The sequence below is a fragment of the Sprattus sprattus genome (assembly GCF_963457725.1).
Source record: "Sprattus sprattus genome assembly, chromosome: 1".
Taxonomy (NCBI): Eukaryota; Metazoa; Chordata; class Actinopteri; order Clupeiformes; family Clupeidae; genus Sprattus; species Sprattus sprattus.
In genome coordinates, this window is record NC_137920.1 from 26,252,585 (window position 1) to 26,275,093 (window position 22,509).

Here is a 22,509-nt window from a genome sequence, read left to right on the forward strand (position 1 = left end):
AAACAGTACAGACCAGCTGATCAAGAAAGACCAGGAGCAGCTGCACTTCCTCAGAAAATTGAGGAGGCCACCCAGTATCCTTATATACTTCTACAAGTGTGATATTGACAGTATGCTAACAAACAGGCTGGCAGTGTGGTGTGACAACAGCACTGCTCAGGACCACCAGAGAGTCATCAAGACAGCAGAGAAGGAGCTCCACTCCCAACCCTGGAGCTCACTTACTGCCAGAGAGTCTGCAGGCATAGTAAAGGACTGCAACCATCCCATGCTGTTATGTCCCTGTGTGTGTTTCTGCTTGTTTAGTGCTTGATTGCTCTTGTGTTTGCAGTTCCTTGTTTATGCGTGTATGTGTGTGTTTGTTCTCTAGGATGTCCTATGGGCTGATGACACCCAATTGACAAAACCTCTGCCTGCTGATGTTTCAATGGGGTTCCACCCTTTGTGAGACTCTAGACACTAGGCTAGACACTAGACTAGACAAGGCCAAAGTGTGCGGATTCAGACATTATCAATCTGTTTTGGACTAGATACTGTAAAAGTTCTGTTTCCAAGTTTCACACGTCTTCTGTTTAATCAATTCTTTATATGTTTCATATTTCATGTTTCATATTTTTTCCCCACAGTTCAAACTCTTTCTTTTGTACTTGCATCTGACCCTAGACTGGGGTGTGACACAAGCACAGATATTTTACCTAGTTTACCCAGACAGTCTGGCAGATGGGACTGCAGTGTGAGCAGCTCCTGCTGGAAGGAGAGAAGTGGAGAGGGGAAAAGGGGAGGAGGAATGGGAGGAGTGTAACAACACTGTTGCTATGGGCACCAGACACAACTGGATCCACCAACAGCACTGCTGGGAAGCCTTGGTTGAGACAGACGTCTGACAGCAGCACTGACGGACTGCCATCAGCCCTGGCTGCAGCATGCTGTGACTGAGAGAAGATGAGGGGAATAGAAGTGGCTGCTGACTGGTGATACTAGCAGGACATGTGCTCCCATGACTTCTCGGTGTTTAGGAAGAGGAGCAACATGCACATCCATGTAGGAATAGAAAGAAGATGCAACCTCCCATAGTGTTCAAGACTAAGGCTACATCCACACTAATACGTTTTAGCTTCAAAACAGTTACTATGTTTACGCCTGGCGCCTACTCTCAATACTGAGTGATAGAGAAATGTGAAAGTCTGACTTTAACACACATACATTATTACATACATGATTAATCACATGCCTTTGTGAGGTGATTAATTAATCAAGTTGTCCTTTTTTTTTGCCCTGCTGATGCATTACGTTGCAAAAAGCATAGCAAGATGACCTCGGATGTGGGAGACTCACCACGCAGTTTTCTCTAGTGCTTTGGCAACAGATAACGCTAACTTTATACTTTTTAATCCTTGTGTGATGTGTTTAACTCTGCTTCTCTCTCGTCTTCTGCAGTCTGGAAGGGAGCCTATGCCTCTCGCTCGTCTGCCAGGACATGAGTGAGCCCAATGTGCATATTGAATAAAATTATACTCTGTCCGAGGTAAACTTGAGTGTGAATTTTCACCTAACACTGGGTCTTATTAGTCACAACACTTTTGGAAATGATGATGCAGACACCCACGTTCACTTCCTGATTGGGTCTTAGTCACAACACATCCTTCCCTGATTCGACACGCTTATATCATGTGACCCTTTTCTGGAGGAAAACAGCAGCATCAGCCTTGACTACCAGTGGCTAATGCAACGTGGATAACGAATTACAAGTGTAGCTTACCTTGTTGTCTTTGTTGTGTTGTGCAGGTAAATTCTGCTTTTGCTACAACTGCTAACATGTGCAGGAGGCGAGCTATTATTCAAGCGACCTGCTACAATGCCTGTGTCCGGCAGCGTTATTAGCCCTACAAAGAGCGCATGCGCAGTGTGCGTAAATGTTCATGTGATATTCATTTTCAGGCATGTTAGTATCGAAGGAGATTATTTCTGATAGAGATAAAAAGCTCGTCTGGACGGAGATCATTCCGAAAGGTAAATGTATTAGAGTGGATATAGCCTCACTTAGTGCTCATAGTGAAAAGACTTTCCCCATCCCCTCCATTAGAAATCTCCCTTCGAACCCCTTGGGCCTTGGTGCCCTCATCAACAACCTGTGTCACAAACACCAAGAATCGACAAGAATCACCACTGTGTCCATTTTAGGATGTGGGAGAAAACCCACAGATAAATGGGGAGAATAGCCAGTCTATCCAGAATATGTCACCTAAAATCAAAATATTATTTACACCCAAATTAACACCCAGCACTCACCTGAAAGTCTCTAGTTTACATTTGGGATCACTCAGTCGGTCTGTGAGTTCTCTGACACCTGTGTCTCCTGGGTGATTGTAGCTCAGATCCAGCTGTTTCATGTAGAAGGGGTTTGATTTGAGGGCAGAGGCCAAGAAAGAACAGCCCTTGTGTGTGATGAGACAACCGCTCAGCCTGAAACAAGAGACAACAGAGTCAGACTTCACATTTATAAAATATATTGTTTTAGGTAATCTTTTATACTAACTAACCAAACTGTTTCCAGCTTGCATTTTTAATCTTCAAGGAATTTTGATCCTTTCCCTTTAAAAACTGCACATACTCTCATACAGATTAATACAGCAGGACCCTTACGTACATAAAGACAGCTGAAGCATTGTTCTCTGTATCTCTGTCTTTTTTGCTTGTTCTCTGTGTTTTATATAAATAGAAACAAACAGACACACACTGTGAGGGACCAAGGCGTTTTTGAGATATTTGGTGGTGAAGTGGGGAAAACACAGTGCAGGAGATGGTGGCTCTCATCAAAATATACATATTAATTTAAACAGAGACCCTCTGGTTTCGACCCCAAAACATGTGCCCACAAAATAAACAAACATAAATCAAAATACAGACAGTACCCAGAGTACTCCAAGACTGGGCACACTAGGCACCGGCTTGGCACGTTCACAAGCTAGGCCCTAAACTAGCCACAGGAAATAGACTAAGCCCAAAAATCTATGCACATAAACTGTATCCCCACATCTAGATACACACTTCACCTCACAGCAAGTGTTTTATTTGCTCATACACCTTTCATGGCCTCTCATGCATGTGTCTCTCCTTCTCCTCATGGAGTGGGGCACCCTTTAAATAGGGCAGCCACTTGGGCTAAATGTATCCATTGAGGTCTCCTGGGTCCAACCACTGTCATGGGGGAGCCCGGACCCAACCATTGTGGTGGGGGAGTCCTCCCCACATTAGGGCCTAACTCCTCTTGTGAGTCACGGTGAGAAGGGGGGAAATTCACCTTCTAACTCACATGCACACACATCATTTCTGAGGAATTGTTATTGAATTTGAAGAATAAGCCTTTCTTATATGCCTCATAACTGACCTCACTGTCTCCAGCTTGCATTGTGGATCTCTTAGTCCCACACAGAGCAGCTCCATCCCTTCATCCTGCAGGTCATTGTCACTTATGTCGAGTTCTCTGAGATGGGAAGATGTCCCTTGTAGTGTAGATGCAACCATTTTACAGCTTGCTTTTGAGAGGTCACACCGATACAGCCTGTTTAAAAAAATACAGTTCATGTTCACATTTGGGACTTTTCAGCACCTCTGTTTATACATTTATATATTTTTAGATGCGTCCGGCATCTCTATAAGAGGGTATGTCCGTCCGTCGGTCGGTCTGTCGGTCTGTCGGTCGGTCGGTCGGTCGGTCGGTCGGTCGGTCGGTCTGAAACGCATTCTTTCAATTGTAATTCCATCCTGTGTCCACAAGGTGGCAGAGTTGAGTTGACGCATCTTGTTGTCCGCTCGGACTTGTTTTAACATAACTTGTCCATCTCCTCCGTTTTGGGCCTATATGATTATTATGATTTGTTTGTATATAAATTGTTGACACTGGTTTACAAAAATATTCATGATCCAGCACATTAACCTGTACACAGGAACTCATGGTGAATTCTGAAGGGGTCAGACTTGTTGTAGAAATAAAATTTTGACCCCTTCCCTTTATTAACTGCACACACTCTCATACAGATGAATACAGCTGGACACATCTGTAAATAAAGACAGCAGATGCTGTAACTTATGTGCTGAGCCGAGCTGCGGCCATGCCCCCCTTTCTTCACTTTTGGACTCATACATCTCCGCTACAACTCAATCACAGTCACGATTACATTCCCAGCTGCACGTCATCCGTGACCACAATCAGTACTGATCCCACACTGCTGGCACTCACCTTCCACAGCAATTGATTACTCATCCCAAGCACCTGTCATTCACCCATATAACCTCCTCACTCCCTTCACTCTCTGTCGGTTCTCACATCACACCCGCTACAATCCTGGATTATGCTTCAGGACCTTATGTGCTCCGGATCCCTGACCTTCACTGCCAATAAACTTCCACCTCCCTACAAACTGTGTCGTCCTGCCATTCCATGACAGATGCAGTATTCTCTGTATCTCTGTCTATTTTGCTCATTCTCATGTTTCATATAAATGGAAGCACACACACCAAGTAGCGATTTCGTAGGAATTGTTATTGAATTTCACTTTTTTGAGTCTTTCTTACGTATATGGCTCATATCTGACCTCAGTGTCTCCAACTTGCATTGTGGATCGTTAAGTCCCACACAGAGCAGCTCCATTCCTTCATCCAGCAGGTAATTACCACTCATGTCCAGTTCTCTGAGATGGGAAGGTGTCCTTTGCAGCACTGATGCCATCATTTCACAGCTTGCTTTGGAGATGTGACACTGATTTAGCCTGTTTGAAAAAGTACAGTTAATGTACACATTTGACCCTATTCAGCACTTCTGTTCATACTGTTCATTTTTTTTTTTTTTTACATAACTCGTCTATCTCCTCCCTTTTGGGCCTGTTCTCAGTTTTAGTCCCACACCACGGTTCAGAGAAGTTTCTATGCAAGAGCTTTCTAAGTTATCCCCTGTTTTCCCCTAGTCTAACTTGTGTGCATTTTGGTTTGCATATATCCTGTGCTTTGGTATCCTGAGTTGCTTTTATGTTTTTTGCCCGTGTATTCCCTTGTTAACATTGTGCTGGCTGGTCCAACAAACTTCTCTACAAACTGTGTTGTCAACACTTCAAGTCATGTTCCCTATCTAGTTACAGAAGCTTGTAAATCTTTATGTGAAGTCATGCTCTCTCTCCCTTGATGCGCCTCATTGTTCCTGATTGATCTACCATTGCCTGATTGAGGTTCCTGTGGTATAAACTTACTAACATACCTTGGCCTCCTTGGGGAACCTCTGTCTGAAACATTTTCATTAATTCTAAACAGGTTAACAGACTTTTACTACAAACAATACAAATGGGACACAATTCTGGTATTTTCAGTGCCCTGAATTCTGCTGGTTCTTTCAGTTTGAACGCCCTACGCCCCGAAAGTCAGTGTTTGAAGTGAGCAAGTACGCGGTTTGAGACATAGCCTTTGTATCAGTTCTATTACATTACACATGTTCTTACAGTAATGAATGAAAACACAAAATGAAAACTGATTACATGTTTTCTGTCTGACTCCTGTTAGGCAGCAATTATACAAGTGTAAAAGTGTGGTATACAAGTCCACAACCATTTAGACTGGTCAATCTATACCATTGATCAAAATAGTTATAATTATCCAATGAAGAAATATCTCTTTGAAAAAACACTCTGAATCCTATCTACACACAAGCATTTGAGAATATGTGTTTAGCCTTCATTTCACCATTACAACTACGTAGTGTACCAGGAGATATTGATAGGTGGCAAGAGTGTTCTGTCACTTTCTGCAAAATACAGATGATTTTGTATAGACAGAAGTGTGAGAAGTTCATGGACAGAAAACTAATCTAGCACATGCATCAAAAGCTCCAATCAGGAGTGATACTTGATCTTAGAATGAAAATCCATCAAAAAAGGAGCAAAATCAACAGGAATATAGTCAATTAAAAAAGAATGATTTCAGATTTAAATAATAATTCTGTGCTTGGAATTTGTTTTCATCAAATAATCCTCCATTTGCAAACTTTGTAGTATTACAGCTTGACTGCTTCCTTTATAAATATGTCTTGCCCAATTTGGCTCATTTCAGGTCATGGTCACCGTCTTGAAGGAAAACACTTGTGTCCTTACACATCATTTTAAATCCACAATGCGATGGAGGAAAGGAAATAGTAGGCATCAATGCCAGTGTGAGAGGAGCAAGAGGCGAAACAGGACATACAGCAGACTACTCTGTTAGTTTACCACCAGAGGGGTGATGGAATAAAATGTATTTTTGTGTCTTCAGTTCAGTGTGGATTCAATGCTTTATTTATATATATATATATATTTATATATACACACACACACATAGAGCTGTGACAAATAACACGTTAACGCGTTATGATTAATATACAGGATTAATGCGTTATTTTTTTTACTCATTTAACGCATGTGCCAAATGAGCTTCCAATAAACCCACAATTGACCGTTCGCGAAACTCCTCCCTAGAGCGGAACAGTGCCTCCTAGTGGTAGCACAATACAGAACAGTATTACAGAACACAACAGTATGCATAAGGCACAACCTGAGAGCCATAACCGGTGATCTGATTCAAAGCCATATCATTAAGGATCATCATTTTAGATGTATTAATGTCCAATATGGAATAGCAAAGATTATTGCTTTGCAACATCTGCAGCACCATTATTTTAGTTTTTTATGAATAAAAAAAGAAAACATTTTAAATGTATACATCCGTCTTTTGTCATACATCTTTTTCTCACAAAAATAAGCTGAAAAAATATGTGATTAATCATGATTAATCCACAGAAACCTGTGATTAATTTGATTAAAAATTATAATCGTTTCACAGCCCTAATACACACACACACACACACACACACACACACACACACACACACACACACAACACCTACAAAATGTGATGATGTAGATAAGGTCTCTGTGAACAGTTGTACTGACTGAAATCAGAGAGCAAATTCTGTCTAGAGTAAAACATTGAGGTTGCTTTTGTCTGGTTAACACAGTTTACAGTTAACAGTATGCGTCTGTTAACAAGGTCTACAATATTACTGACCTCAGTATCTCCAGTTTGCAGTTTGGACTGTGTAGAGCAGAGCCCAGCTTTTCTCCTGACTCCTGCAGGTCATTCTTACTGAGGTCTAGCTGTCTTAAGGGGGAGTTTGCAGAATGCAGAGCTGAGGCCACAATCTCAAGGGACTTCTCTGATAGTTCACAGCCAGTAAGTCTGTCAGAGACACAACAAAAATGAAAAAACTAATTAAACTATGAGTGGCTCCATCCCCATCCAGGCCATTTGGAGGAACAGAACTGCAGAATGGTTACGTATTACTCAAACAATGTGAAGAAAAAGTACAAATATTTCATCAGGTAAAACAATTATAAAAATGATGTTCAACTATTGAAGCAAACAATGTGAAAAATATGTTAGAAGTTCAACTGAACATACTCAGATTGAACTGGTGAAAACATGCAAATGTAAACACAGCTTAGTTTCTTTAGAACAAAATCACACAGTGGACCTTTAAACCTTTAGTACTATGCTAGTTGTAGTAACACCTCCTAACATAAGCATTTCTATGAACACAAGTCTGAATTCACTGTCACGGTTAATGCAGAACTGAACTCACAGAGCCTTTCTGCAGCATCTCACAGCTGGAACCAGCCTCCTGCGACCTTCTGGAGAGGTTTTGTATTTCTTCAGGTCAAACTCATCAAGCACCTCCCCAGACATCAAAAGCACATGAGCCAAGGCTGAGCAGTGAGCCAGTGAGAGCTGTTTCACTGAACCCTCCTCTGCCTGCAGGAAAGCCTTGATTTCATCATGAACAGAAGAGTCGTGCATTTCGACCAGGCAGTGGAACAGATTGATGCACCTCTCAGGGGAGATATTTTGCCTTTGCATCAGCTTCAGGTTTCGGATAGTCTTCTTCTCACTTTCTGGGCTGCTGTGTGTGTGTGTCAGGAGACCCATCAAATTTCTCTGATTTGACTCCAGAGAAATGCCATGAAGGAAGCGAACAAACAAATCAAGGTGTCCATTCTTGCTCTCCAAGGCTTTGTTCACAGCATTCTTTAGAAGCTCATGTAGAGGCACATCTGGCAAAGACCTGGACTTCCTTTTGAGGAATGGTGTCAGGGCCTCCATGTTTTTACTCAAGTAGGAGGCAAACACATGAAGTGCAGCAAGAAACTCCTGGATGCTGAGATGCACAAAGCAGTAGACCTTCTTGTGCTGAAACACACATTCCTCCCTGAAGATCTCAGTGCACATGCCAGAGTACAGTGAGGCTTCACTCACATCAATGCCACACTCTCTCAGGTCTTCCTCATAGAACATGAGATTTCCATTCTCCAGATGCTTGAAGGCCAGCTCTGCCAGTTTCAGTATGACATCCTTATGTGATTCCAGGAGCCTCTTACTATCTGTATCATTTCCCTCTTGATACTTCTGGTTCTTCCTGGTGGTCTGGATGAGCAGGAAGTGTATGAACATCTCAGTCAGAGTTTTGGGGGCTTCCTTCCCATCATCCTCTTCAAGTATCTGCTGAAGGACAGTGGCTGAGATCCAACAGAAGACTGGCATGTGGCACATGATGTGGAGGCTCTGGGATGCCTTAATGTGTGAGATGATTCTGTTGGCTTGACTCTGGTCACTGATCCTCTTCCTGAAGTACTCTTCCTTCTGTGGATCATTGAACCCTCGTACTTCTGTCACCTGATTGATGCACTGAGAAGGGATCTGACTGGCTGCTGCTGGTCGGGAGGTTATCCAGATGAGAGAAGAGGGAAGCAGAATTCCCTGAATGAGGCTCGTCATCAACACATCCACTGATGATGTTTGTGTCACATCCGACAACTTCTGGTTCTCTTGGAAATTCAACGGTAGTCGACTCTCATCCAGACCATCAAAGATGAACACAATATGGCAGTCTTTGTATTCACCATCCTGTAGCTCCCTAAGCTCAGGATGGAAGTCCAGCAGGAGCCTGTGAAGAGTGTACTGATCATGTTTGACCAAGTTCAGCTCACGGAACGGAAGTATAAACATGAAATCTATATCCTGGTTAGCTATCTCCTCTGCCCAGTCAAGGATGAACTTCTGCACTGAGACGGTTTTCCCAATGCCAGCAATGCCCTTGGTCATGACAGTTCTGATGGGTCTCTGCTGTCCAGGTAAGGGCTTGAAGAGGTCATTGCAGTTGATTGCTGTGTCTTCTGTAGTTTGTGATCTGGATGCTGACTCTACCTGCCAAACTTCATGTTCATTATTCACCCCTTCACTCTCTCCCTCTGTGATGTAGAGCTCTGTGTAGATCTTGTTCAGGAGTGTTTGAGTCTCTGATCTTATGACACCTTCAGATATGCTCTCGAACCTCCTCTTCATACTGGCTTTATGATTCACCAGTGCTCTGTTCAGGACATCATCTGTTTCATTAAGAAAACAAACAAACAAAACAGAACAGCATCATACTGATTTGGTATCGTCTCTTTAATCCATATTTCAAGAAGAGTAACAGAGAACAATGGACTTCAAAAGGTCATCATCATTTTGATTCTTAACTAAATGGTCTTTCTATTCATGCAGAAACCCTTGGAAGCAGTTTTGAAAGAAATACTTAAAGACTCACCTGGTAGTTTGGCCCTTTTGACAGGAGCATGCTCAGTTTGGAGATGATTGCTTCCTTCCATGACTATGTGCTCATCCAAAGGACGCTGTGGAGAAATCTGTGGCATGTGTAAGTGTGGGTAAAGAGGATCCTGCCCCAAGTCTGATTGTGGATATGGTGGAACTTGTGCCATGGCTGAAAAATGCTTTGGATGAAGCTGTGCCATTTCTCTGTGTTCGTAGAGAGAATATTGTGCCATGGCTGTAGGGGGATATACAGGAGGTTGGACCATGGTTGTATGTGGGTATAACAGAGGTTGTGCCATGGTTATGTCAGGGTTGAGAAAGGGTTGTGTTCTGGATCTCTTTCTGCACTGGGGACAGCTGTAGTCTCCTGATGGACCAGACTGGCTCCAGTAGCTGCTGATGCACTGCCTGCAGAAACTGTGTCCACAGGTGGTGATGACTGGGTCCCTCAGTAGCTGCTCACACACTCCACACCTCGACTGATCCTGGGTCAGAACATTCCTGCTGTGACCAATAAATCACACAAATAATCACATTATTCATTGATATGGAAGGACACCTTACACCAGGATCTGCAAAAACACACACTTGCTCTCTCTCTCACTCTCTTTAACACACACAAAACACACACACACACACACACACACACAGAGACACAGACAAAAACTCACTCACTCACACAGCACCGCTCACTCACTCACTCACTCACAAACAGAAACACTCACTCACTCACTCACTCACTCACAAACAGAAACACACTCACTCACTCACAAGCACAACAACAACACACACACACACACACACACACACACACACACACGCAAGGAATTCTCCACTTTTGTACTGTATCTGTATGAGTAAAATGTAAATATGTCGAATATAATAACTGAAAACTCACTTTGGATTTTTGGTTAGTAAGGTTAGCATGTCTGCATTCTCTCTCGTTCACTCTCTCTCTTTCCAGTTTTTCTCGATTGCTTACACACATTTAGCGAATCATGGGTCAACTTAATCTAACGCTCACATCTTCTTTGCACAGCAAGAGTCTTCTCTGGCGAATGGGTTTACTATTTCTCATTTCTTTCACACAAATTTCTTTGAGTTTTAACACACTTTTCAAAACAGTTTACACACTTCTCAGAGAAAGATACGAAACCTAATTCATTAACCATGTCAACACATTGCAGACACTTAGAAGCAGCCTACTGAAACTGCTTTGTATATTCTAAATATCGTCAGCACCTGTGTGAAGTCTCTGTGCATAACTAATCAAGTAGTTTTCAACCTCTGAAAAGGGGTCAATAGATTGAAGTTGATACCAAGCATGGATCGAGGAGGACACCACCAACAACCTCAGCAAGGACTAGGACGTGGACAAGAAAGAGGCCGTAGTAGAGGTAGAGAGGCCCTGTTATGGGACGTGGCATGTAATTAGGGCAACAGTCATTTACAGTTTTTCTCAATTGCTTTGGCACATTTTTCCATTCACTGTTTACTTTTTCAAAACAGCTCTCACACAGCCCTTAACAGAAGCTTAAATGACCAAAACACTAAATGATGTTTGCAGAATGACACCGCCTTCTTAAAACTTATCACACACCCATCAAAAACAAACATTTCCATCAAAACCTAAAATTTGTGCTCAATATACAGTAAAAAGGTTACGTAAATCTGTTCTGCAGTGAACATTCTCCCTCTATCACCAGTGTGGGCCAGTGTGTTGATTCTGTAAAAATAGTGACATTGGCTGTTAATATAAAGTAATCAGATGTTGTAAATTACTTTAGTGAAACTACGGTATACACTGTTTTGTGGCAACACACTTTACAAAAGTATAGAATGGTTATTGCCAAAAGTGCAAATACAGTGAAACACAGTACATTATATTGACTGTAAAGGCCAGCAAAGTTTAATTGTCATTGCCAAACATACAAACAATTGATGCCAAAGTATGACGGCTCAGGTTTGGATGAACCCTTTGGCCAGCCTCTCTTATGGAGAGGTCATGATTGACTATGTGATTACAGTTTTTCTCTATCGCTTTGGCGAATTTTTCCATTCACTGTTTACTTTTTCAAAACAGCTCACACGCAGCCCTTAACAGAAGCTGAAATCACCAAAACACTACATAATGTTTGCAAAATGACACTACCTTCACAAAAACGTATCACACACCCATCAAAACCAAACATTTCCTTCAAAACCTACAATTTGTGCTCAATTGAAAATGTATGTTTTCTAATTTTTTTCACAATGGATAGCAAAACTCAAAATACAGCTTTCAATATCAACCTATGAAACCATCACTTCAACTTTTGTGCAACACCCTCACAGTAGGCTATTGACTATTTTACCTCTGACAACGTACTACAATTTGGGTTTTGTACTGAGCACTCTTACTTAGGGAATATACTGTCAGAAAGTATTCGAAATCTTGAAATTTGTGTACATTACAGTAAAATATTGTAGTTCTGTTTTTGTATTGCTAAACACTATATCATATAATCTAAACAAGGACCTGTCAACACCATTGATAACGTAACATTTGTTCTACTGTGCACAAAATGGCAAAGATTCTGACACAAAAATAGTTTCAGTATTGCAGTCCTTTTTCCACATTACATGTTTATTCTGTACGTCAAAATGACAGGTTTCAATATACAGTGAAAGGTGAACTCTGTTCTGCAGTGAACAATTTCCCCCTGCCACCAGTGTGGGCCAGTGTGTTGATTCTGTAAAAATAGTGCAATAGGCTGTAAATACTGGAAAAAAACGTAAAGTAATCAGATTTCGACCGTATATGTTGTAAATACATGTAACTTTAGTGAAACAGTATACATTGTATTGTGACAACATACTTTACAAAAGTATAGAAATTGTTGTTGCCAAGAGTGCAAATACAGTGAAACACAATACATTATATTGACTGTGAAGGCCAGCAAAGTGTCATTGTCATTGCTGAACATACAAACAATTGATGCCACAGTATGACAGCTCAGGTTTGAAAGAACCCTTTGGCCAGCCTCTCTCATGGAGAGATCATGATTCACTATGGATCAATGACTCTTGCCCTAATTTCATTTGAGCATCTTACACAAATGCCACATCCCCTGACAGGGGGCCCTCTACATCTACCACAACCTCTTACTTGTCCTCATCCTGAGGTTGTTGGTGGTGGCCTATTCGATACATGCTTGGTATCAACTTCAATCTATTGACCCTTTTTTAGAGGTTGAGAACTGCTTGATTAGTTTTGCACAGAGAGTTCACACAGGTGCTGACGATATTTAGAATATAGAGAGCAGTGCCAGTAGGCTGCTACTAAGTGTCTGCAATGTGTTGACATGGTTATTCAATTAGGTTTTGTGTCTTTCTCTGAGAAGTGTGTAAACTGTTTTGAAAAGTGTGTTAAAACTCAAAGAAATTTGTCTGAAAGCAAGGAGAAATGGTTAACCCATTCGCCAGAGAAGACTCTTGCTGTGCAAAGAAGATGTGAGCATTAGATGAAGTTGACCCATGATTCGCTAAATGCCTGAAAACGATTGGGAAAAACTGTAATGACTCTTGCCCTAATTTCATTAGAGCATCTTACTCGAATACCACATCCCCTGACAGGGGACCCTCTACCTCTAACACAACCTCTTCTCCTTGTCCTCGTCCTGAAGTTGTTGGTGGCGGCCTCCTCGATACATGCTTGGTTCTATCTATTGACCTCTTTTAGAGGTTGAGAACTACTTGATTAGTTTTGCACAGAGAGTTCACACAGGTGCTGATGATATTTAGAATATAGAGAGCAGTGTCAGTAGGCTGCTACTAACTGTCTGCAATGTGTTGACATGGTTACATTTACATTTTCATTTACATTTAGTCATTTAGCAGACGCTTTTGTCCAAAGCGACGTACACGGGAGAGAACAATCAAGCTAAGAGCATTAAAAACCTGGTGTAACAATAAATACTGCTTATAAAACGACATAGAAAGAATAAAAAAAAAAATAAAAAAAGAAGTGCGGGCCTGTTGCTGCTTAAGTGCAGGTTGAGCCAAGGTGCCAGTTTAGGAAGAGAGGTGCTCTTTGAAGAGTTGGGTCTTCAAGAGCTTCTTAAAGGTAGGGAGGGACGCTCCTGCTCTGGTAGTGCTAGGCAGGTCATTCCACCAACGTGGAATTACAACTGAGAATAGTCTGGATTGCCTTGCTTGCACTGGGGGCAGTGCCAGACGACGCTCACTGGATGAGCGCAGCGTCCTGGGTGTAACATTTGCCCTTACAAGAGCATTTAGGTAGGTGGGAGCAGACCCAGTAAGCACTTTGTAGGCAAGCATAAGTGACTTGAATTTGATGCGAGCAGCTACTGGCTATTCAATTGGGCTTTGTGTCTTTCTCTGAGAAGTGTGTTAACTGTTTTGAAAAATGTGTTAAAACTCAAAGAAATATGTGTGAAAGCAACGAGAAATAGTTAACCCGTTCTCCAGAGAAGACTCTTGCTGTGCAAAGAAGATGTGAGCACTAGATAGTGACTTTATGGCAGAGGTGGTGTAGACACACACACTCCGAATTCCACCTCTGCATTTGACCCATCCAGGGTAGTGACACACACAGCACCCAGTGAACACACGCAGTGAAGTTATGGACACTAACCTGGAGCAGTGAGCTGCCTTTGGCGGGGAGCAGTGATCGGGGTTAGGTGCCTGGCTCAAGGGCACTTCAGCCGTGGATGTGGGCCTGGGAGAGCATTGCTCTACCACTTCCCCTGCCCACATTTTTCCTACTTTTCGGGGATCGAACCGGCCACCTTCCGGTTTCCAGCCTGAAACCCTAACCAGTAGGCCATTAGATGAAGTTGACCCATGGTTCACTAAATGTGTGAAAACAATCGAGAAAAACTGTATCACGTAGTCAATCATGACCTCTCCATGAGAGAGGCTGGTCAAAGGGTTCAGCCGCCATACTGTGGCATCAATTGTTTGTACGTTCGGCAATGACAATGACACTATGCTGGCCTTTACAGTCAATTTACTGTACTGTGTTTCACTGTATTTGCACCCTTGGCAACAACCATTTCCATTTTGTAAAGTGTGTTGCCACAATACAATGTAATACTGTACATACATATCATATACGGTAGAATTCTGATTACTGTATATTTACAGTATTTACAGCCTATTGCTAGCCTGACGATGTCATACTCATAATTCTAGTCAGAATATAAGTCTGATACTGAACCATTGGGCTGTGATTATGGGGCGTGTTTCAACGAACCAGGGGGATAAAATGCCTCTTCGCTCAATTGGATACCTAGAACCAATCAGAGCAAGTAGTAGGGATGTCACGAGAACCGATACTTACGGTACCTTTCGGTACTAAAATAACAAAACACCGACGATACCCATTTTTTTGAAGTACCGTAGGTACCGTGGGCGCCGGTGCCAGCTGTTAGAATCGTGCTGCGCTTCTTCTGGAACTGACGGGGGCAGTATACGCTTCGGTGTTCCAGTCGAAGTTTTGACATGTTTTTCACACGCAGATCTGCCATTTACTATTGTAAACGATGAAACTACTGGGGGCGGCCAGGTGTGAAGTGTTGCCAGACTGGAAATGGCGTATCGTATCATAGGCTCATTTTGGAGGATAATTATCATATCTGGCAACACTGGGAAGGCGGTCGACCAAGGAGAGCACACGCAAAAAGGTGGAATGTAACGGAGATACCCTTTCCAAAAGACGTAATATTAGTTTGTGAAACATCCAGGAAACCTCCGACGAGGCTAAATCCCGGACGCTTTTGGAATCCCTGCTGGACGCATTTTTTAGGTCTTGAAAAGAGGACATGTTCGGGTAAAACAGGACGTCTAGTCACCCTACTTTTGAACATTATGCAAACGATGCTACCGTGTTCTTCAGACAAAGGGAGATAGTACTTTCAATTTAGCAAAGCACCTGAAAGACAGTCATCTGTATTTGTTTAAAAACTCAAGGATAGTGTTGATTCATATTAACAACATCCAAATAATGCAGTTTTTCAGTTTTTTAAATCTGTCATACTGAAATACACGTTACATGATGTTTAAAATGATGGGCACGTGTGTTACAATGGCTAACGTTATGTACGTAGTTTAGGTAAGCTTTGCTGTAGTTTTAACGTTAGCCTATAGCCTACCTTGGTTAGAATTAGATAGAGAGAGAAAGAGAGCATGTATCTTGCAAGTATCATGACTAAACTAGGGAAATTCACAGAATATCCTAGGTTAATATAGTTCAGGCATGCAAACTGGTCAGGGGTGAAAAAGGTGAGAAGGTTGCGTGAGAGGAAAAATTGCCGCTTCTTCACGCAGGGGTTAAAGCCAAAAAAATCCGGAGCCTGAACTTTTTTTTCTATGTGGGTGAGTGCGAGGGGGGGGGGGGGGGGGGGGGGGGGGGTCGTCCTGTGGCGAGGACACATTTACAGGGTCAAAAAAACAAACAATCAAACAAAAAAACATTTAGAAATGAATGATGGCAGATTATGGTGGGACTTTTGAAACTGCAATCCCAAGAGGGTCAGCAATACTCCACCTCACTACAATATGGTACTAAGACATGTCGCATTTACGATTTCTTTTGATATCAAGTTTTGCTGCTAAGCTTTGTCCTTGGAAGATTTCAAGATGACCTACAATCACAAGGTGACATGTTATAATGGTATGTCAAATTCAGTCAGTGAAAGAAGATTTGATTTGCAACCATTTCATTGAGGATATATGAAAAAGGACAGTGATTCACGTTAAACCGTTAAAGAGCAACAGTGAGCTGTAGAATGTAGTTTTATATTGCAACATTTCCATAATTACTTCGTTCAGAAGAAATAATCTAAAATATACATCTTTTATTCTAGCATACAGTAGCCTAATTGCTGAGGCATTGGCTATATTCATGTTCCTGCCTGGCAAGTGTTGCGTTTTTACTGCGTTGTAATCTTCAACAAAAAAACGAACGAGGACATTGTCCAGGTTCTTGTTGGTGGCTTCGTCGACATTAAAGGAAAACTTTAGCTTTTCTGAAATACGTCTTTTAAACTCTGGTGTTATGCCAGGTGTGTTAAAATAGCTGGCATGCTGATTGGATATTGACAGTTTAGTCAAAGCAATTTTGTCTTCAGCTATTTTTTGGCATAAATTCACCAAGGGTTGGGCGAGCTTGCCTGGATTGTGTTCTGCGATGAACGCATATTTTCAGGGCACATAAACGGTCAGTTATGGATGCCAGTACATCAGATGTGGTTGTTGCCCCCAGTAAAAGCGTTGTGTGTTCGATAGCACGAACAGCTGCTCTACGAGCTCACTCATAAGTGGAAGTTTTCCCGCTAGTTGCATACATAGCTTTCTTGAGCACAACAAGAGAGCACCTGCTTCTCTTAACTTCTTACACCGGCTACCAAAAGGCTTACCGTCCTTCCCTATCTCTTCTATCCATGCCCAGCGCCATTTCTTTTTTAATCCTTCATCAACTAGGAGGGCATCTTCCCAAGGATTCTTGAACTTACTCTGCTTCGGTGTGACAGTATCTCTACTTTGGCATCTACGTAGGCAGAGCGATACAGAAAAGTCGGTGGTGAAAGCACATTTTCCCAAGACCCGCCGTAATCTACTTCTGATTGGCTAATTATGTTCTTTTGACAGCCTGAGAGTTGTGCTTTTCATATCATTGGCAGACGAACTCATAAACTCGAAAGTAATGGTGATGATAACGAGTTTTCAATATAAAAATAAATATATATTAGACTTTTTTCCCGCAGCCAAACGCCGGACCCCCCCCCCCCCCCTAAAAAAACTCCTCGGATCTACACGATTCACGTAAATGGCATATTTCGGTGGGAAAATGGCGAATTTCGCCGAAAAGCGACAAGTTTGCATGCCTGATAGTTACACATTAATATGCAATTGGTTTGACAAAACACGATTACCCAATTTTATTCATTTTTTCGATACCATAGACTCAATGTAGCCGATGTATAAGACGATTTGCGAGTGGCAGCTGGAATTTCGCCGCAACCACACTGAACATTTCGATTTATTTTGTATTAAATACGTCCTTTAAGAGGCTCAAAACTCATGTTCATCTTGTTAGCTGAATGGCTGCACTGTTATATCCACGGCTTTGTTTTGCACTGTTGTTGTTTTTGCACAGTACCTCTTGAAAAGATGCCTGGAAGCCTGGAATGTGTCTGGGGTCACTAGTTGTTGCACTTTAACCATTAATTGCACTTTATTATGTTGTGCTATGCTATATTGCACATGTGTTGTATGTCTTATGACATTTGGCTATTTTCACATATTTTAATAAAGAAGTTCATGTTTCAAGTTCAAGTACATGGAATCTTGGAAAATCCTTTTTTTTTTTTTACCGTGGTATCGAAATTGGTATCGAGAATCGTGTTATTTTACTGGTATTGGTACCAACTACTGAATTTTTGGTATTGTGACACCCCTACAACGTAGTATGACCATCTGATACATTAAAACTTTAACCTGATCCCGTAGGAAGGACGGCATAAACATCTTTTCGATCGACAAATGCCTTGATCGCGTTTCTCTGTTCCTCTTTCAAAATGAATGCGCTGTCAATATCTGTTGAGATATGCCTGCTCACGTTACTTATTAGCAGCAAGGCTAGCAAGCTACTATGTGTTTCAATGGATTTTTGGTGTAAGCGTTAGCAATGACCTAACAATAATGGTCTAGAGCGCTTCAGTTAAGACAAACATTCGTGTTGCACATATACAACTAACCGAGTCAATGTAGACATAAAAAAGTCGTGTAGATAGCATAATTTACATAAAATATGTCCCACTAACAAGTTCCCGATACGTCGCCATCTTCGGAAGATTTCGAATCTACCGCTTGATCATATGTCCATCATCGTATAAAGCCTGCCCTGACAATTTGATTGGTACTCCTTTATCCGACCGATGATACTCACTCCCAACTAACTCAGCTGATAAAATAGCTGACAACTTACTTTGGATCAGACTAATAGTAAGTAAGGTTAGCATGTCTGCATACCCTCTCGTTTACTCTCTCTCTTTAACAAACACACACACAGAAACAAAACAAACTAGAAAATGCATTTCCTGAAGGAAATACCAGTGCATGAAATGCAAAAGTTAAGAAAGGAAGAAGAAAAGGAAGAACAGTGAAAGAAGGAAAGAAGAAAGGAAAGAAGAGTGAAAGAAGGAAAGAAGAGTGGAAGATGGAAAGAAGAGTGGAAGAAGGAAAGAAGAAAAGAAAGAAGAGTGAAGAAAGGGAAGAAGAGTGAAAGAAGAGTGAAGAAAGGAAAGAAGAGTGAAAGAAGGAAAGAATAGTTGAAGAAGAAAAGAAGAAAAGAAAGAAGCGTGAAAGAAGGAAAGAAGAAAGGGAAGAAGAGTGAAAGAAGGAAAGAAGAAAGGAGAGTGAAGAAAAGAAAGAAAAGTGAAAGAAGGAAAGAAGAGTGGAAGAAGACAGGAAAGAAGAGTGGAAGAAGGAAAGAAGAGTGAACAAGAGTGGCTCTGGATAAAGAGAAAAAGAGAGTGAAAATATTGAAAAAAGGATATAAAAATGGAGTGAAGAAGAGAGATTGAGTGTGAGAGAAAGTAGACTGAGAGGGATAGAGAGAAAGATGGAGAGATGGAGAGAAAAAAAGTAGAGAATGGAAGGTGTCTTAATGTTCCTAGTTACAGTTAAATTGAGAGGGACAGAGAAGAGGTTCCTTGGATTTGGTGCAGGTGTCTGTGAAGCACAGGAGCAAGCCAGTTTAAAGACCCTATTATGATGTCATAATGGCCCAATGTACAGTACTGTGCAAAAGTTTTAGGCAGGTGTGAAAAAATGCTATGAACTAAGAAAGCTTTGAAAAATGTAAACGATAAATGTTTATTTTTTATCCATTTACATGGTAAGACTGAGCACAGCAACAAGACACAACGTAGTTATACTGCATCAGCAGGGTCTCTCCCAGACAAAGATTTCAAAGCAGACAGGGGTTTCAAAATGTGCAGTTCAAGCTCTTTTGAAGAAGACGTTGAGGATCGTAGACGCAGTGGTCAGCCAAGGAAACTTAATGCAGCTGATGAAAAACACATCAAGCTTACTTACCTTCGAAATCGGAAGATTTCAAGCAGTGGCATCAGCTCAGAACTGGCAGAAACCAGTGGTACCCAGGTACAGACATTTACTGTCCGGGGAAGTCTGGCCAGAAGTGGTCTTCATGGAAGAGTTGCAGCCAAAAAGCTCTACCCCGACAAGGAAACAAGGCCAAGTGACTGAACTAAGCACGAAAACATAGAAACTGGGGTGCAGAAACATGGCAGAAGGTGCTCTGGACTGATGAGTCAAAATTAGAAATATTTGGCTGTAGAAGAAGACAGTTTGTTCGCCGAAGGGCTGGAGAGAGGTACAATAATGAGAGTCTGCAGGCAACAGTGAAGCATGGTAGAGGTTCCTTTCCAGTTTGGGGCTGCATTTCTGCAAGTGGAGTTGGAAATTTGGTCAGGATGATTGGAGTCTTCAATGCTGAGAAATACAGGCAGATACTAATCCATCATGCAATACCATCAGGGAGGCGTATGATTGGCACCAAATGTATTCTGCAGCAGGAACATAACCCCAAACATACAGCCAATGTCATTAACAACTATCTTCAGCTTTAAGAAGAACAGAAAGTCCTGCAAGTGATGGTATGACCCCCACGTAGCCCTGATCTCTACATCATCGAGTCTGTCTGGGTTTACAGGAAGAGACAGAAGAATTTTAAGAAGTCTACATCCACAGAAGATCTGTGGTTAGTTCTCCAAGATGTTTGGAACAATTTACCAGCCGAGTTCCTTCAAAAACTGTGCGCAAGTGTATCTGGAAAATTGATGCTATTTTGAAGGCAAAGGGTGGTCACACCAAATTTTGATTTAATTTAGAATTTTCTTCTGTTCCTTCACTGCATTTTGTTAATTTATGAAGAATTGATGAAAATAAACTGTTAACACTTCCATTTTTGAAAGCATTCTTAGTTTACAGCATTTTTTCACACCTGCCTAAAACTTTTGCACAGTACTGTAAGTCAATGGTAAAATTTCGATTTGTTTTTATTTAATATCTTAAAAAGTATAAAGTTTAGAAAAGTGAAAAATACATAGCATAAGTGTCCTTTACAAGACCTACGCGACAAAGTTTGAATGAAGTTTCTACGTTAAGCGGTTCGGGCTGAATTAATCGCAGAAAAAGGTAACAAGAATAAGAAGAAGAAGAAGCCTAGGAATAACAATACAGGGCATTTCATGCACTGTAACCAGTGTTGGGGTAGTTACTCAGAAAAAGTAACTAGTTACAAGTTAGTTACTTCCGAAAATTGTAACTAGATTACTTTACTAGTTACTGCATTTGAAAAGTAACTTCACTACTAGTTACTTTACTTTCCATTTTTTAAAGCAAATGTCCAAATTTACCGCAAAGCTGGGCAAACATCATGGCCCTTTCATCACTTTATTTTCAATTTTCTATAAAGGGCATCTCTTAGCCTTTCATAGTGTATTGCAATTGTAAACATGTAAAACAATAGGGCATATAAAACTCAGCCATCCACTTGAACGGACATTAACCCTGTCCTACCTGTCTTACCAAAGAAATATGCCTCACTTTAAAATCCACAAACAGGATACAAGTGGCCATGTATGGTGGGGACATTCAGGTGGGTCAATCAGCAGTAACATTAAAAATAGGCCAAAAACAGGCTTTTGGAAACATGAGACCCCACTAAACCAAATGGGGGCATACTCCTGAGAACAAAACCAGCTTGCTGTAGGAATCGCTGTAGTGGGTTAAGAGAAAAGCTCATACTCGAAGTCACTCAACATAAATTTCCAAATACAGTGCTCTCCACAATTATTGGCACCCTTGGCTGTTCTGCCCTCTGCTTATTCAGGTCTGCAAATGTATATTGCTTGTATTGTTGTTATGGAAACGAACACAGTATATTATTGGACTTTTACTTTGACATCATTCAAATGTTCGTCTCGTGGAAATGGCAACAGCTGTTATCCAGAAACGTATGCGATGTAATGCTAAACACGTAGTGAGAACAGTACATAGGCTTTACCTATCCACAACGAAGTGTCTGTTGGTATTACAAAAGGACCACCAGTAAGACTGAATTAAATGTAATGAATATCTCAACCTTCACATTTAATGAGAAAAAACAGCCTGTCACTGTGATCTGACGTCCTGCCTTTCTGCCGTTCTGATTCTATGCTTAAATACATCGGTTTTGCTATCCTTGTTAATTTATCTGTATGAGTGTTTATGTTGTTCAATTGGACACATAGTGCATTTAACACGCAGATTTTTGTCCTTTCGAGCAACAAAGTTAAAGTAATGAGAATATCGCTACTGGCTGAACCCTCCTGTCTCCGTCTCATCCATTTCCCCGCTTCCCTCCTTCTCCGCACCAGCAGCTACGTCACTCAAATCACTCAAATTGGTCTCTGTGGCAACGGTGCCAAAACAAGCACACAGGCTGGAAGCATGCACGCGCCACTAAAAGAGAACTTTTCGGACTGGCAAAAAATGGCTTGGGTAACGCAGGAAAGCTCGTTACTGAGGTCTAGTAAAGTAGTGACGTTACCAATATTTTGAGAGTAATGCGTTATTGTACTCCGTTACCAATAATAGTAATGACGTTACTAACGTCCGTTACTTTGTAACTCGTTACCCCCAACGCTGACTGTAACAAACACACACAAACACACAAACTCAATCACAAAATCATGAGCAAGTAACTCTCCACTTTTGTACACATCTGTATGAGTAAAATGTAAACATGTCAAAAATAATAGCTCAGAGCTC

General features: G+C 41.4%; 1 protein-coding gene across 1 annotated transcript in view; it reads right to left on the minus strand.

Annotated features, from left to right (window-relative positions):
* The window catches only part of LOC308368832 (NACHT, LRR and PYD domains-containing protein 12-like), a gene marked incomplete at its 3' end in the record, with an annotated part of 39,879 nt that overhangs the window by 4,015 nt on the left and 13,355 nt on the right, over window positions 1-22,509 (minus strand). The window contains exons 6-11 of the mRNA XM_080843113.1: window positions 9,662-10,170; window positions 7,661-9,458; window positions 7,087-7,257; window positions 4,596-4,769; window positions 3,389-3,562; window positions 2,290-2,463 (exon numbers count right to left, since the gene is read on the minus strand). Coding sequence (XP_080699239.1) covers window positions 2,290-2,463; window positions 3,389-3,562; window positions 4,596-4,769; window positions 7,087-7,257; window positions 7,661-9,458; window positions 9,662-10,170 — 3,000 coding nt within the window. The remainder of the gene's footprint in view (window positions 1-2,289; window positions 2,464-3,388; window positions 3,563-4,595; window positions 4,770-7,086; window positions 7,258-7,660; window positions 9,459-9,661; window positions 10,171-22,509) is intronic.